The sequence below is a fragment of the Tenebrio molitor genome, chromosome 1 (genome assembly GCF_963966145.1).
Source record: "Tenebrio molitor chromosome 1, icTenMoli1.1, whole genome shotgun sequence".
Taxonomy (NCBI): domain Eukaryota; kingdom Metazoa; phylum Arthropoda; class Insecta; order Coleoptera; family Tenebrionidae; genus Tenebrio; species Tenebrio molitor.
This window is the reverse complement of record NC_091046.1, coordinates 46,977,937-46,994,403: the sequence shown is the minus strand read 5'-3', so window position 1 is coordinate 46,994,403 and position 16,467 is coordinate 46,977,937. Positions and strand designations below refer to the sequence as shown.

The 16,467-nt window shown below is 36.9% G+C and overlaps 3 protein-coding genes and 1 non-coding gene across 6 annotated transcripts; 2 read left to right on the top strand and 2 right to left on the bottom strand.

Moving 5' to 3' along the window:
- Positions 1-332: 332 nt before the first annotated feature.
- On the top strand, positions 333-404 carry TRNAP-UGG (transfer RNA proline (anticodon UGG)). The gene has a single exon. It is a non-coding gene; the product is annotated as a tRNA-Pro (tRNA).
- Positions 405-810: 406 nt separating this feature from the next.
- On the top strand, positions 811-2,973 carry LOC138139868 (adenosine deaminase 2-like). The gene is made up of 2 exons (XM_069060446.1): positions 811-2,167; positions 2,226-2,973. The coding sequence occupies exons 1-2, from the start codon at positions 1,029-1,031 to the stop codon at positions 2,626-2,628; spliced, it is 1,542 nt and encodes a 513-aa protein (XP_068916547.1). The 5' UTR covers positions 811-1,028; the 3' UTR covers positions 2,629-2,973.
- A 555-nt stretch (positions 2,974-3,528) lies between these two features.
- On the bottom strand, positions 3,529-5,236 carry LOC138139879 (adenosine deaminase 2-like). Its single transcript, XM_069060457.1, has one exon. It carries the CDS (start codon positions 5,103-5,105, stop codon positions 3,579-3,581), a length of 1,527 nt encoding a protein of 508 aa, XP_068916558.1. The 5' UTR covers positions 5,106-5,236; the 3' UTR covers positions 3,529-3,578.
- A 1,165-nt stretch (positions 5,237-6,401) lies between these two features.
- Positions 6,402-15,607, bottom strand: Ccn. 3 transcript variants are annotated; one of them, XM_069060419.1, is made up of 7 exons: positions 15,449-15,607; positions 13,791-13,916; positions 11,587-11,755; positions 11,237-11,328; positions 10,707-10,836; positions 8,056-8,252; positions 6,402-7,108 (listed from the first exon to the last, which is right to left on the bottom strand). In XM_069060419.1, exons 1-7 carry the CDS (start codon positions 15,449-15,451, stop codon positions 6,707-6,709), a joined length of 1,119 nt encoding a protein of 372 aa, XP_068916520.1. In that variant the 5' UTR covers positions 15,452-15,607; the 3' UTR covers positions 6,402-6,706. The 3 variants fall into 3 exon arrangements, with proteins under 3 accessions (XP_068916520.1, XP_068916529.1, XP_068916538.1); XM_069060428.1 differs by having other exon boundaries at positions 8,056-8,249; XM_069060437.1 differs by having other exon boundaries at positions 13,791-13,913; positions 15,449-15,595.
- Positions 15,608-16,467: the final 860 nt, after the last annotated feature.

The following is a 16,467-nucleotide window of genomic DNA, read 5'->3' as shown; positions in this document are numbered from 1 at the left end:
ATCATTTTATCAGTTAACCTTGATAAACGATAACAGTGATTCATTTTACGCGGTGATCAATAATGGCTGAGTCTGTTGGCAATGAAACAATTGAAAAAAATTGGTGCTTTTTGGCTCGTAATTGGCATTGACCGGATGTTTTAACTTGACACCAACCTAACCAAATTTATGGCAATCTAGTAACGAATATCCTTAAATCCTAGCTAGTAATTTCTTGTTGACATCACTATATGTGAATTTGTTAATAACAAATAATTTTTAATTAATATTTTCTTTTATAATTTTAAACAATGATTTGTTGGAAAACTAACTATTCTTTCTACTGAGTTAATGGCTCAATGGTCTAGGGGTATGATTCTCGCTTTGGGTGCGAGAGGTCCCGGGTTCAAATCCCGGTTGAGCCCTGTTTTTTTTCTTTTTTTAATAAACATAACACGTAAATTATCTATATGTACAAACTGTCAAAAACTGAAATGGACACCAGAAGCTGTGTCAGCAGGAAAACCCATCGGCGGGCCCTGACCAACTTGTGGCGACATAGAAAGCAGTCGAGTTGTGACAGAGTCGCAGAAGAGGCTAACGTTAACAATTGAGAGACTTGGGTTTTTTGAGAAATACATTTTTAATTACATATTAAGAAGCTAATAAAACATATTTGCATAAAACGGATGGAATAATTCAAACATATTATCACAACAGTTTATTAATAGAAAAAAGCAAGAAGAAAAATATGTACACACTAAAATCGAAATTAACTGATAACGATTGATAATCAATCTTGTGTTAATTTTTTTTGAATTGTTCATTCATGTTATTCACACAATTTTGAGAAGTTAGTCATATTAAAAAATGTTAATACATGCTTGTGAAATATTGTAAAATATTGAGTGTTGAAAAGCGCGCAGTTGGTACCACTTGAGAGTCTTTCCCCTGATTCTGTATCTTTGCTCCACTTGACAGATCTATCCCCAATTCCCATTACCAGCCAGTATTTAAAACGTTGTTGCGTAGTGCACACAGAACTTCGTATGTTTGGCATGTGGCAAACATTAATAATAATATTAGTGACCTTCATTATAATTATTGGTGCTGCAGTGGTTACTACAATGTTGACGTCAAGTGATAGTGACAACTATTTGCAAGAACGCGCCACAATTTTGTCCCGTGAAGAATCAACGTTCTACGGCCACAATGTGAATTTGACGGCGAAGGAGATACTGGTGAATAAAATTCTACTAAAAGAGAAAACAGAAGAGCTCACTGTTGGTTACAAGAATTCATCGAATTTTCTCCCATCCGTGCATTTTTTCCAAGCGAAGGACCGAATCGACAAATCTCCTGTCTTCGCCATCATTAAAAAAATGCCTAAAGCAATGTCGTTACATACGCACTTGCTGGCTGGAGTTTCCGCCGATTTTTTAATCAAGGAAATAAGTTATCGGGACAACCTGTACGGCGGATACTTTAGAGATACTTTCAAGTTAAAGTTTCTTGCGGACCCACAAGACGATGATCGCTGTAATTGGACGTTAATTAGCGATATGCGCTTGAACCAGACTGCGCCAGTTTTTGATATATGGCTGCGGGAACAACTCCTTCTGAACGTGGAAAACCCAAACGACGCATATCCCAGCGCCGAAAGTGTTTGGGGGAAATTCAAGAAGATTTTCACCACCGTGTACGACTTGTTATCGTACAAGCCCGTGTTCCAAGAGTACATCTACCAGCTTCTCCAGGAACTGTACGACGACAACGTGATGTACACCGAACTGAGAGGAACAATGATGCCTTTGTACGAACTGGACGGCCGAACATACTCCAATCAGCAGTTCTTCGAAATTTTTATAGAGGCTGTGAACAAGTTCAAAGCGAAGCATCCCAGATTTATCGGTGTGCGCTACATTCACTCAATATACAGGGGGGTCAATGAAGACGTTCTTCGAACCGGTTTGGACGACATCATCAAAATGAAACAACTCTTTCCTGATTTTATCTCCGGGTTTGACTTTGTGGGTTTCGAGTCGGAGGGGAAGTCCATTGTGGATTATCGCGCGCAACTCTTGGAAGCCAAAAAACACTTGAAGTTTTTTTTTCATGCAGGCGAGACCAACTGGTTTGGTCATGTTGATCTGAATTTACTAGACGCGATTCTTCTTAATGCCACCAGGTAAAGTCGATTCGATTCTTGCTCTTACTATTATTCTAACAACTCTTTTTTTTTGAAGGATCGGCCACGGCTTCGCCGCTGTTAAGCATCCTGCTCTTCTCAAGCTAGGCAAGGAACGTAACATTCCCTTCGAGATATGTCCAATATCTAATCAAGTATTGATGCTGAACGAAGATCCGAAAAATCATCCAGCTGCTATTCTAATGGCTATCGACTATCCATTGGTTATCTGTAATGATGATCCATCGATATGGAATGCTACAGGTTTGAGTTACGACTGGTACGTTGCTTTTATGGCGATGACTCCGAAGACGAGTGGAATTGAGGTTTTGAAACAATTCGCCATCAATTCGATCGTGTACAGTGCAATGGAGGCACAAGAAAAAAAACGAGCCATGGAACAATGGAAAACTCAATGGAGTGAATTTTTGGATAACGTTTTAAGTGAAAAAAGTGATTAAAACAGACTTGTCGAAACTTGTACTAATTCAGTTCTCGCTAAAGATAACAACCGCCTTGACAACCGCCTTGTATGATAGAAAGTGACTCATGTTTTAATTTTTGAAAAACCAAATTGTAAATAATTGTTTTGTCATGTACGAATAAGTTTGACTGTTTTTGAGGTTAGGCTGGTAAAATGAGAAAATCGTGGTGAATGTATGTGCAATATTTACATTTTTTATACCTATTTTTCGAGCACCAATGTGGTGATAAGTAAGATAATAATTTATTAATGCTAGTCGGCTTTAATTAATCTGGATGTTTATTGACTATAAATAAATATCAATAAAAAGTTTATCAAAACAGTTAGTAATTTCCAGCGTAAAATATTTTTAGTAAAAATGTCAAAATTTGACAGTGGCGTTAATATTTCTGTAAGTACATACACTCAAAACAAAAATTTAAATTTTATAGTAAATTGGTAATAGGTTTTCCTCTTCTGTGTTGAAGATATACATTTTAAAAGTTTCTTATCTTTTCGACATCCTGCAAAAGAAAAATTTAGAGTCTGAATTGGTTTGAATTGTTCAAATGAATTACAACGTCTTAAATGTAGATTTATGGTTTTGAATGTACTTTCTAAATTTTTACTCGTTACCATAGAAACATTCATTAGTTCACATTTTTGCCGCGGGACTTCTTACATTATTTTTATAATTTTTACTAATTAACATCCCTACATTGAGGGACACATATTCATAAATTTTGTGTACATTTCGTAAAGGAGGAAATTTCTAAATTTAAATTCACATCTTATCTGAAGAATGGTGCCAGAAGTTAATCGATAAAGTGAGGGATTAATGTGGTGTGACTTCGCGTACCTTGACGTATTAATGGTTGCCTAAAATAACATCACCGACTAAGATAAAACAGACAAATGAAACTTTATTTTAACAGAAGTCACTTATAATCAGATTCTATCGACAGAATAAGAGTAAAAGTATTTCCTCGCGTCACAGTCAACAACATCATCAAGAAACTGATTCCACTGCGCTTCCCACTCCTCAAACGCGTTGCATTTTTCTTCCTCGTCCATCGAACTGTAGGTCAACGAGTTAATAGCCAGTTGCTTCAACAACCTCAAATCACTTTCTCGACTAGCGAAACCCATGAACGCCATATACCAATCGTAACTCAACGCTTTGGCTCCCCAAAAACTCGGATCATCGCACGTAATCACTACAGGATACCCCGAAGCTAGTAAAAACGATCCAGGATGGTTCCTCAAGTCGTCCACCAATTTCAGAACTTGGTTCGAGATGGGACTAATCTCCAGAGCAATTTTCCGCGTTTTCACTTCTTGCAGTAGCTGTGGGTGCTTAACAATACCGTAACCGTGCCCGATTCGAGTCGTATTGAGCAAAATGGCGTCGAACAGATTCATATCGGTGGAGGTGCCGGACCAGTCAGTTTCTGCAGCGTGGAAAAAAAACTTCATATCAGATTGGGCGAGCTCCAATAGTTGGGAGATGAAGTCAACCAGCGGCTTCCCCAAATCTTCTTGGCCGACTAGATCAAACCCCGCGATGAAATCCGGATAAAGTTGTTTGAGTTTAATCGCTGTAGCCACGTAGTTGTCGACTGTAGTGTTGTCGACGTGACGGCTGGGGGCGTAGATGAACCGAGCCCCGTGGAAACCAGGATAGTCGTTTTTGAAGTCTTGGAGGGTGTCGATGTACAGTTTGACGACACCCTCTTGGTCGTAAGTGGTACCGTTCAATTCGTACACTTCCGGCAAGACACCCCGGAATTCGAGGTACATAACGTTGTCTTCGTACAGTTCTTTGAGGGACTGGTAGAAATAGTCCTGGAAGACAGGACGATACGTCACTAAGCCGGCAACCGTGCCAAATGTTTGCATAAAGCGCTGCCACACTTCGTTGATGTTGGAGTATTCTGCGATTGGGTCCTCTACGATGATCGATAATTGAGATTTTAAGAAGTTGTCAAAACTGGAGTTTTCACTTCGCAGATCTGCTATCAACTGCCAGTTGCAGACGCTACTCACTTGTTTGTTAAAAAATCGGAATTCGAGTCTCTCGTTGACCACACAACCGTACAAATTGTCTCTGTAGGTTAAATTGTAGAGAAAATCCAAGGACACCATTGCTGTATCGTGTGAATGTAAAGACGCCCCTTTTGGTAGTTTTTGGATGAATTCAAATACCAAAGATTGCTCGATTTTGCTTCTAGATTTGAAGAAATGAACAGACGGTAGAAAATTATGCGGGTTTTTAAAACCTTCGTCGTATTCGTTGAATTTATCTCTCATCAGGATTTTGTTTACTTGTTGTTCTTTATCACTGAGTATTATTGATGAACCGATGGCTTGACAAGAATCTTCGGCGACGAGATTAGCTCTGTCTGTCCAATAGTCGCCATTTGTTACCGTAATAAACGTCAGAATAATAATTACGATCATTCTTGTGTAACACATACAAGGCACTGACAATTGTTGTTGTGTTTGCTTCTGTTTACTGTATCGGATGTCAAGGTCTAGTTAGTACTACCTAAGTTATCTCTAATTCGATTAAACGTAAACTAACAGATAAGAACATTCAATAGGAAACGTTATCTTATCGATTTAACCTTTGAATAATTTATGTGTTATATTTCTTGCGTACAGCTGAAGAGAATAATGTTGTATGCTTGGACCGTCATTAAGTGCAAGATGTATTTATAGAACGACCGCTATAAATAGAGTTTTAGATTAGAAAAGTAATATTTAAGTGTCTGCACGTCTCGAACCGTACGCTGATAGATTGCACGTTTTTTGACAGAAGACAGAGACAAGTGTGGCGCTTCAGCTTGACAGAAACAGCTTGGCATGTGAAATGCGCAAAAGAGGGTGTCTGTAAGACTAGGATATAGGTTAGGATTGTACTGTCGCGAGCAATAAATTTTGGTTGTCAATGTCATTTCAAAATTTGGTTAGATTGTCACAAATTTAACAAATTTCCCTGTGCTTGATTATACCCATGTCACCAAACTGTCAAAAAGAATAGAAAAAAAAAGACAATTAATGTCATACAACGTGATGATAGGTTATGATATTTACGACTGTTTTACAATGGAGCATTTTCGATTGCCTCAAAGAATGACCTTGACGACCAACATTTATTACTCGCGACTGTAGGTACGGTACACTCAATGAAGCAAATAAGTATGCTAAACAGCCCAGACATGCTATAGTATATTATTTCCTGATAGGCGGTTGCGCGCGCCATTTACAAAATCCTGCAACGAAATGCGACCTTCCTATTGGTTAATGGAATAGAGTAACCAATAGGGAGGTGCATTTCGTTGCAGGATTTTGTAAATTGCGCACGCAACCGCCTACCAGGAAAAAATATACTATAATAATTGTAAATGTAAAGTAATTCAAAATGACGTCCGTTTCTTTCAACGCACGTTCTAACGTTTATAGTAGAATTCTCGAGGTTTGAAAAATCGTTACATTTAAATCTTTAGGACAATGGAATAAATAACTAATTAAAATTTCGTATAACTTTTAATGGCGCCAAGTACAGACTATGTATACATTAATCAAAATGTACGATATTGTTTTGTATCTAAAAATTGTAATTATTAAAATAAACACTACATATATCTATTGAAATCCTACGATAAAGATATTGTTATTATTATCACGGCTGCACAGCCGGATTGTGTTCACTTAATTTTTTATTTGGAGATTTCAAACCATCAGTCCGTATTTTGAAGGTGCACTTGGGGTGTTTTTTTTTTTTTTTTGATAATGTATTAATCTTCTAACATTGTGAAACTTTCTCTGTGAACCTTTCCGTCTCATTTTCAAAATATCGAACGAACTAACAAGCTCATGTCACAACTTTCCGGATTATGTCATGAACTCTTAACACATCGATCAATTGATTGGATAACATCACAAATGGCTAAAGTGTAAAATTGTAATTAACAGAATTACGGTGTTATCGAAAATTGGTCCTCGTGAACTTCGCACTATCTAGATAGAGGAGCAGCGTCCTGAAGGAATCTTCGGTCAGAACGCACTCCTGCTCACGGCGCTGCAGTCCTGTGAACTCTGTGCAATATCACCTCCCCCGTACTCGAAGTGGGTTCGTTAGTTTCCGGTTCGCAGCTACACTTCAACACCCATTGAACCGAGACCGTAATTAATCTGGAAACTTTATCTGTTTTCCACGGGAACGCGTCTGCCCATAGATCCTCGCCCGGTTCCACGTACTCTGGCAGCAGCTCGGAAGCGTTCTCGTAGGGTTGAGAACCGTCGCAGTTGAATTCTACTTTCACGGTTGTGCTGAGAGAGGGGTTGCACCGCACACCCGGAATTGGACACTGGCCGCAGTATTTGGGCCGGAAGCGTTTCCGGCTGCGACAAGGGCCGAAGCGCAAGTAGATGCCGCTGCTCAGACGATGGGTTGCTTTACATTCGTGACCTCGCTGCGAAAAAAAAATCTATTTAGTAGAAATTTATCAACATTCCCTCATCGCGATCAATCCTACAATGTCTTAAAGACAGTCCTGCAAAAAGTTGTACACGGAAACCACTATTCACAGTATAAAAGTTAAAAAAATGTCAAACAAGAAATTGAGGTTATGGTAAAAGAAAATTTATATTTCGTGAAATATCAATAACAAACAAGAACTAAATCTAAAAATGGTTAAACTAAGTCATTCTCGGAATCCGACTACATATTATCTTTGATTTGTTGGAAATGATAGATAATAATTTGAATTTGTCAATTTGCCGCGTCAGGATAAATTACCAAATCAAAATCTTAAAATTCGAAGTTACTAAAACTGAAACAGCAAGTGATGCCAACATACTGTCATAATGTCATATTGACAGGGACGGATGTCATTGAAAACGACTACATATTTTTAATAATTTCTCTTGTGTTTAATAATTTCAAAAACACAAAAAAGTATCGGTAAACCAATAAAAGAGAAAAACAATATTGCATATAAATCAGCTTTTTTCTCTCAAAAATCTTGACTGTTTTTGTATTTTTTTTACAAATCAGAAAATCACTTTATCTTGCTAAAAGTTGATTTACAAACACGTCGCTTATTAGAATTTCAAGTGGAATGCCTAAAATACGTATTTCATGTGGTCCTGAGAGAATTTTACCGCTTTCTTGCATGATTTATTGCTCAATTATGCATGGCTTTCTCAGTTTTTGGTGGGGTAAGTGAGAGTTTGCTCTGTGTTCACTAATGCTACAGTTCTCGCAATTAATGTGAAATATAAACCGTACACTGAGGGTCATGGAAACATTTTTACGCTGCAATTAAATTGGCAGAAAATATTGATTTTATTTCACAATAAAAAATAAATTCAAAAACAACTAGACGTGAGAAAAATATCATTTTTAAAGTGTACTCACTCTGAGGTGATGCTGCTTCTTGCGATGCACCGAAGGAGTTGATTCTAGACATCTCCTGGTCTGACAGATTCTCGTTTCGATTTCTGGTTGACACCTAACATTTAAATTTGACTGACGAGAAGACAAACCAACTCCGCACTCGTTGCTGCAAGGAGACCATTTCGAGAATGTTGGCTGACAGGAAGGAGGTTGCTCTACTGAAAAATAAGAAGGAATAAGGAGATTTATCCTTATTTTCTCTGTTATACAATACGAAACAAATTTAAAAAAAAGAGTGTGCTTAAGACCGCAGGACAGAAGTGAAAACTTCTATGATGCTCGTTACTGATTTTATGTAATATGTACCTACTTATTCTATAAAAAATATATCATTATGGATGATAGTACCTACTTGGAGGAATAAGGAGCAAGGCATAAATAATTAATATTATTTAAATCTAATGCTGTTTTTAAACAAACAAAAATCTGTATTTTTCAATAGAAACTGCAAATATGTCCGCTTTTAGAGGTACACGAGGTACACTCTGGCAAAATTTGTGAGGTTAGGTTTGGATGTTTAGGTAAGTTTTATTTTCGTGACGATGATATTGAACACAACACAGGTTTTTATAGCAATACTAATACGCTGTATTTTATGATAATTTGTCCATTTTCCTCTTCACATTTTGCTACACAAATTTTTCCAATAGATGAATTGGTGAAGCCATATAATTGAGAATTACGTATTAAATCCTACATTCATCTGTAAACTTACAATATTTGTCGTGTCTTTATCGTTTCTATTATATAAAACTATACAGGGTATTTCACGAGTGATAATGAGCCTGACGGAATAATAAATTCAACCCACAGTACATTTTAAAAAGCCGGACATTTTAATGACAGTAGCCAGCTTTTTTCGGAAATATAGTGTGGGTTGCATTAAATTACGTCAGACTTATTATCACTCGTGAAATATCCTGTATACATATACAGTTACTCCTGCAGCTTTGCACTGAGGTCAGTCAGGTCACATTGTCACAAGACAACGTACTATTGGGGACACGGAAAACTGGACAGATGTGTCATTCAGTTGTCAAAATTTCTAAACCATAGAGAGCGTTTTTAAATTCATCGATGGATCAATCGGTGGAATCAGTTTTCTACCAAAACGTTGTTATATTACTGTTAGATTTATGTTGAGCTTAAGAAAACACGTTTCTTTATTCACCAAAAATTTCATGTTGGGCTCAACCAAAATTCACGTTTCCCATCTATAATGGAAGTTGGTTGTTTGGTGGACGAATAGTGGGGGAAATGTCAAAATAGTTTGTCGAAGTCAAACTGCCAATGTCAAAGCAAAGCGAGGGAAAAACTGGAAAAGTGCAACATAATTCACGTATCCTCTAATTTTTTCATGAGTCTTTCTTCTATTTAAAAAAATTTCTTCATCAGAGGAAGTTAATAAATCATCATCTGATGAATCTTCCAAAGGCATTGTAATCCGTTTTACCAATATTATGGTCCCAAAGAGACTAATGTCGCACATATTTATTCATATAATAATAATAATCGCCGAAAATGAAAAAATGTTTAGGTTATGTTTACATAACATAACATCACATTTTTGCACAACATAAATGTCCGACACAAAAAAAACTTATGATTGACAGTCCACCAATGTTGAAATTCACCGCAAAAAGTTGATGAGTTTAAAAACGCTACCATACCTTAGCTACTCATAACCAAGCTTAAGTTAATTTGACAGTTTTTTTTTAAATATCAATCATAATGACAATAAAGGTGCATTTACATTGACACTTTTTGAAATGACAATAGCAGACTGCCCAGGATTCCATGTCCCTCATTGTACAGGGTTATTCTAAATGATTGTAGTCGAAGTAGGCCATGCCCATGTTATTACATTTTTGCCGCTTTCATGTGAACTGTCAGTTTTGTCTCTGTCACTGTCATTTTTGTTAAATTAACGATTGAATTCAGAAATATTGACTTGTTTTGCAATCAATTTTAAAAATATTGAGTTGTTTTGCACGCAATGTAACTCCCGTGTGTGAACGGTGTGTAGGTACTCAGTACTCACTTATTCGCATCATTTTGATGTTTTTTTAAGTTGAGCGGCAACCATAAATTTTACATTCAGTTTTCACGCCTACTTCGACTACAATCATTTAGAATAACCCTGTACAATGAAAATTTAAAATTGACAAGTGACGCACAGTTGATTGTTTTTCGTTCGCTCCGCTAAAAAACTCGACTCTCTTGATTTTAGCTTGCCGTGTCGTACTGTGAACGATTTTCGCTTGTGCTGCGAACGATTTTACCGTGTCGCATGAAACTAATTCACTGCCCGGGAATAAAATGTATGTGGCGCGCCTAAAGAAGTTTTCACTTCAAAAGTAGTAAAGTCGACTCAAGTTGCAAAAAACCACTTGTCATTTGCAACAGCATTTTTTCAATATTTTTAAACCAAATAAAGGCACAAAAAGGCCAGAAAATCATAGTTTGGATTGAATATTTTCCATATAAGTACAGTTTTAAAGTAATTTCAAACGACTAATGCCATAAAATTGCTGTTGCAAATCCAAATTGGTTTTTTGCAACTTGAGTCAACATTAGTAGTATTTTTTTTCTGTTAGATAAATTGTACGTACCAGTTTGGCTGTCGCACATCCACTCTCTGCAGCACTGCTTCGGTACGTCTACCAGTCGGGGGTGTTGGCAATTTCCTTGTGGCGATATGTGTTCTTGGGGGCAAAGAGATGAACATCCGTAAGTCCCGTTCTGTCGGAGCAAAGAAAATGTTTGCCATTGGAAACTTTAAATTTACTTTACGGAAAGTCAGCGTTTCAAAGTTATCACGTCATGTAAATGTTGAAATCGTTGGCACGGCATACATTATTACGGTGCAAAGTTGTGAGCCCCTCGAGTTTAAAAAGTTTAAATAGGCTCCTTATAGAAACACCAAATAAAGTTTTAAGTAGGTAAGTTTATCATTCAGCCAACAAGACGATTATGTTTGAAATTTGTCTCTGCGGAGAGGTTGAAAAACTTTGGACAGGTTGAAAACTTGCGTTTATATTTTAGAGAATGCTTTATGTTAATTAGAGTTAAATTGTTATTAAAATGTTGTTGTTAAAGAAGTACTGAAAAAATAACAAGAATCAAGATTAGAACAACTTACCTGACAAGTGCATTGAGTACGACAATCTAAATTGAACGTTTCTGCATGTTCGTAAGTCTTGTTGCGAACGATACACGGAACTCCTGTTGATTCTACCAAAAATTGTAAATGTTCAATAAGACAACAAAAATGAAGGATCAATTAGGTACTTTTGAATAAAATCTGAATATTAACAGAAACAAGAAGAAATCGCTTTCTCTTAATCAAAATCAAAATACCTAAATGTAAACCGAGTCAGCTCTATTACCAGTAAATTCTTTAAAGATAATCCAGGGCGACTCGAGCTCTTTCACTTCGCCTAATAATTTTTGATTCACATTTTAAAACGGCCAAATACAGTAGGTACTCACCCCTACAGACACCTTCCGAATCACCGTGCATGTATCGACAGACGAGACCCTTGTGTTTGTCGCAAGGACGATCCCCACTGCACGGCTCCCCCACTTGCCGAGGACACTCTTCGCACTCTCGACACACTTCCTGTCCGATTATGGGACACGTACAAGGGTAAGGACAGCCCTGTAAATTTAGAAACGGAAATAAGAGAAAGGAGAATGTTGGGACTTGAGAACTAAGAACCTGTCATGAAATGTCCCTAAAGTTATCAAACTTGAAAATGCAACCCACAATACATTTGTAAAATAGACCTGGATATTGTCCACGTCCATAATATCTTTGTAACTGTATTATGGGTTGCATTTTCAATTCCGTCGGGCTCATTATCACACGTGAATACCCTGTACAAACTTATAAAACTATTTTTTATAGACTGCGTCCATTGATAGAATGCTGTTTTTTAAATATCCTTAGATAACAAAATCCCCAAACCATAACATTAAAATATTTACAAAGTATCATAGATTGTGTTGGTAATATTTTGAAACATTCGCGCCACTGATTCTTATTGGTTGTTATGAAATCCACGCGAAAAATAAATTATGACATTTCACATTTGAAATTGTCAATGCTGTCAAGTGGTTTAAGCATTTAGATCTGCGATTTTTCATCTTTAGAGCTTGATTTTGCGTTTCTCTGGTTTTAAAAGTTATTAGTTTTGATCGTGTTGCTGTTTTGATCTGTTCCGGTGCAATTTTTAGTTGAGTTTTTTAAATTTGTGAAGTGAGTGCGTGCCTCAAGAATCTAGCATAATGAACACTTTTAAGTGACATTACAAACATCGAAAATGATACGCAGGTAATTTTTTTTCATGCATTAAATTAATATTAAATAATCTCTTGTTTGTGTTTAGCCATTTCCGAAAAAAGCTGGATATTTTAATTTCAGTAAACAGCTTTTTCGGAAATTCGAAAATGTATTGTGGGTTGCATTTTTAATTCCGTCGGGTTCATTATCACTACTATACTGAAGTTTTCTTTCGTCTTTCCTTAGTGTAAACATGCTCTTTCCATTTTTTTAAATTTCGCGCCGGATCTATTTGTTGTAGCCTAGAGTGAACATTTTAGTAACATTTATGTCAAGCAATCTATGAGTGGACAGAGTTTATCATGTAATCGAAGAATACACTTTTTTGGTATTGTCAAATTAGATTACTTAAGTTATCGAATCGGGGATGTTTTTATTTCCGGAAAACTACCCCTCACGAAGTTAACAACGGGGTGGTAGCAGTGATTAATGTTCAACGCTATTAGTGGCACCATGTGGACGTACCACTTGTTTAATAATCCAATTTACATACAAAAGAACACCATGATGGGAACATGACATTTTCTACACGTCACACGTTCCAAACAAAATTTTCCTTTTTATTATTGGCTGTAATCGTGCCGCTAATAATTAATATTGGAGACATTTCATTTTAAAACATTGATCGTTCCTCGAAGTCTTCAAAGGACAACGAGAACTGGGTGAAATTTTATCGGAATGCAAATGACAAAGTCAATTGAATTGTATCGATCCACAAGACACGTTTTTCAAAGGTGACGAACATTATTTTTTACGAGAAAATCTGTGTGAGAATCTGATCGTCTTTTACGGCCAGAGAGGCTATATCTTGCAGGTTATTTATAAAAAGAGAAATAGACGCTTGAATCTGTAAATTTCCAGTGCGGAGTTAATAAACTTGTCTTTGCATTGATAAATCTAAACATGATTTGTTTAAATTCCCGTCAGATACACGACCATCAGATAAATTGAAAATTTGATTAAGTTTCAATTAAAAGTTTAATTTTTACAAGGCCTCTTCCCCGCACTTTATTCAATTAAAATTGTAATTAGAAGTGCTGAAAGCAATTCAGAGAAAACGAAATATAATTATTTACAACAAAGTTTTAGCAGTGTTTTCTCCGAGGGGAGCACGCCTCAACTAAAACTAATTATGGCTTCGATTTTGCTTAATATGTTAATTTATACGCGATGGAAGTTGCGAGGTGCTACTTTCGTCTATGAATTATGCATTCGCAGATTTGCATGTGCTGATCGAAAACTGAACATTTTCTTAACGAATTAGCGCCTCGAGGACGCATCTTTTCTACGATTCGTGTCTGATTTCCTCCATCGGCGACAACTTAGAGAGTCGCTTTTTCACAATGCTTACCATGTCGGCGTAGATGACAGTCCCTCGTGAACGAAGATCACGTTTGCGGTGTCTGTCACCTCGGACGGCAAACGGCACACTCAGGATACTTATCAAGAATAAAACGCACCACACCATTTCGTCCTTCTGGAGAAAAGAAACGACTTCAAAACGAGACACAAAAGTATGCATAAAAAGTGGGACATCAAATTTCTGTCAGTTTTGAAAAATTCGATGCAGTTCAAGCTTTACTGTCATTTTTTTTGACACTATTCGAGCTGACAGTTTAAAATTTTATTTTATACTCCATTTTCCTTTTCCAAAGGCCCTCTTCTTTTGATAAAGGTAGATTTTGATTGGGACTTTGCAGTAAATAAATATTCACTACGTGCTTACTCACAATCATTCCCTACAACCTACAATACTTAATGACAACGTCAATCAATTCAAAGTAGGGTTAGAATCAGATAAGGGTTATTTCATATTAAGAGTCAAGACAATTACGTTGACGTCCCACTTTTTTTGCCCGCAATAGTACAATGGTGGACAAAAATTTCGTCCACAACTGTCATTCCGCTCACGTATGCTGTAAAGCAGCCTTTAGGAACGAATAACCTCACTTCACATGTTGACATGTGTCAATCAAATCGTGTCTATGGTCTTTATGGGTGACAGTAATAAATTTCAAATTTTAATTTCCAAACGTCAATCATAATGACAGTAAAGGTTAAATTACACGAAATTTTTGTGAAATGACAGGAAAAGGGTGGACGAAATTTTTTGTACATTCTATCGGTTTTTGACCATTTTTTATATTGAAAAACATGGAAGTTGTTACAAAATATTTATTATTATTTTTAATTACATAGACATCTCTCTATCTCTTAGTTTGTTCCTTGCGGAGTTATTCTACCCTTGACCTCTTTCGCAATTGTTAGAAATCAATTCGTCTGTAAATTCATTGATCTGTTCTTGAGTTGCACAAACGCGCGTATGGAATTTTAATTTATTTTTATCGTTTGTTATTTTCATCCTGCGTTTTGACAATTCCTTCGGTGATGTATTGATCGTGTAACAGGAGGCTATAAATTTTCATCAGAATCATAATACACGTTGTTTACATTTAACTGAGGTGACCAAAGAAGAGCAAAAAATCAAGAGGAACAAGGTAACAAGATCTGATGATTGCTGTTATTGATTGACGTAAATATGTACACCATTTTCTAAAGATATGAGAACAAAAACAGAAGGTCGTACTTTGGTACGATTTTGTGAATATTTTAGAGAACTTTCAGGTAATCCTTTTTGAACAAAATACCTATCGCAATTTTTTTTCAAACCTCTTTAACGAATCGAGATCTCTTGCTACAAACACTAGAAACAATCTTAATTTCTGTGTGATTTCTGTTTGTTCATGCAAGATCATTGTAAAATGGTGAAGGCGCCGGGTCAGTCCACACCGTACCAATTTTTTTCTTGCAAATGTATAAACCGTTTGTTAACCTTCTAAATCATATTCAGGAAAAACATTCCGTGACGCGTTTCTGAAAGCAACGGGATAAGCAAACTCACCCACTTGTTCGCCGAGGAATTTTATGGATTAGTGAATTTGCATTTTCCGTGTTACAATAAAAGCTACTGCAACAAGAAGTCCAAGTGGATTTGAAATTAGTTCTTACCATTTCCACAGTGCGCTAGTTCAATGAACACTAATCATTTTGGGTGGTGCAAGACGTAGACGGTGTTTGAACCATCGGCCACGATCACGTTTGGCGACGCCGTTTGCGGTTGTTTGAACTCGAGTGCACTGCACAGCGCGACGTCGAAACGTCGACGTCGACGACGACGTCAAATGTTCTGAAACGCATGCTCGTCGCCGCAACCCCAGTGCTGGCGTGTTGCCGTGCCAGGAATTCATAAACTGCATGTTTACATTCTTTCACTCATAAGTTGTCTTCGTTTCAACACATCGAGAAAAAAGAACACGAGAATCGCAAATGGCGGGTCGTTTTTCATCACAAGCACTGGATAAAATATTCGTGTTGTTATTGATGGTGCATTCCTTGTGTTTAGATTTACTCATTTTTTGTCGAAAGCTCTTGAAAGCTCGACTAGCACTAGGAACCTAGTGAAGATTTTTTGCAAGTCGACTCAAATTGTCCGCATTGGAGTTTAATGAGTTAAGGCCTTTACCGTCATAATGTAGATTAACAACGTGTTATCGTGGCAAGTTTCGACGTCAGTCATGTTTCTAATTAAGACCCTTGTTTCGAAAATTCTTCCGTAAAAAAGCGTTTAATATGTCGACGTAAAATACTTGGCCTGGGAGAGAGATGATGTGTTTAAGGATTTATTGCAGCTGATGTTGTGAGTTAATTAATAATCGCTGAGAATTGTACAGTGGGGAGCTTTATGGCTTTTTCTCAGGTGTTGGAGTGTTGAAAGATGAATACAAACGAGAAAATTTTTCAAATGTCGTTGTTAAGCGCAGTAGGCAACTGAGCTATCAATTTGATTACATCGTTATCACATCTTCGCGTTTCCGTTCCTACAGGAAACATAGAAGATAAATATCTTACGCTCGGATGGATCAGTTTTACGCGTCCCTTTTTCTATTCCTGCTTCCGACGTAACGAGACGGCTCTATTGGATAAATGCAGTTTCTGTCGATGAGAGGGAGTACATTTGAAAACACGTA

What these genes read in the sequence shown, in the direction of transcription:
- LOC138139868 (XM_069060446.1), top strand. Translation starts at nt 1,029, where the DNA reads ATGTTTGGCATGTGGCAAACATTAATAATAATATTAGTGACCTTCATT. An exon ending in ATTCTTCTTAATGCCACCAG is followed by an intron (nt 2,168 to 2,225) that starts GTAAAGTCGATT and finishes TTTTTTTTGAAG; the next exon opens with GATCGGCCACGGCTTCGCCG.
- LOC138139879 (XM_069060457.1), bottom strand. Translation starts at nt 5,105, where the DNA reads ATGTGTTACACAAGAATGATCGTAATTATTATTCTGACGTTTATTACG.
- Ccn (XM_069060419.1), bottom strand. An exon ending in CTGTCATCTACGCCGACATG is followed by an intron (nt 11,756 to 13,790) that starts GTAAGCATTGTG and finishes CTAAATTTACAG; the next exon opens with GGCTGTCCTTACCCTTGTAC. An exon ending in GTACTCAATGCACTTGTCAG is followed by an intron (nt 10,837 to 11,236) that starts GTAAGTTGTTCT and finishes TTGCTCCGACAG; the next exon opens with AACGGGACTTACGGATGTTC.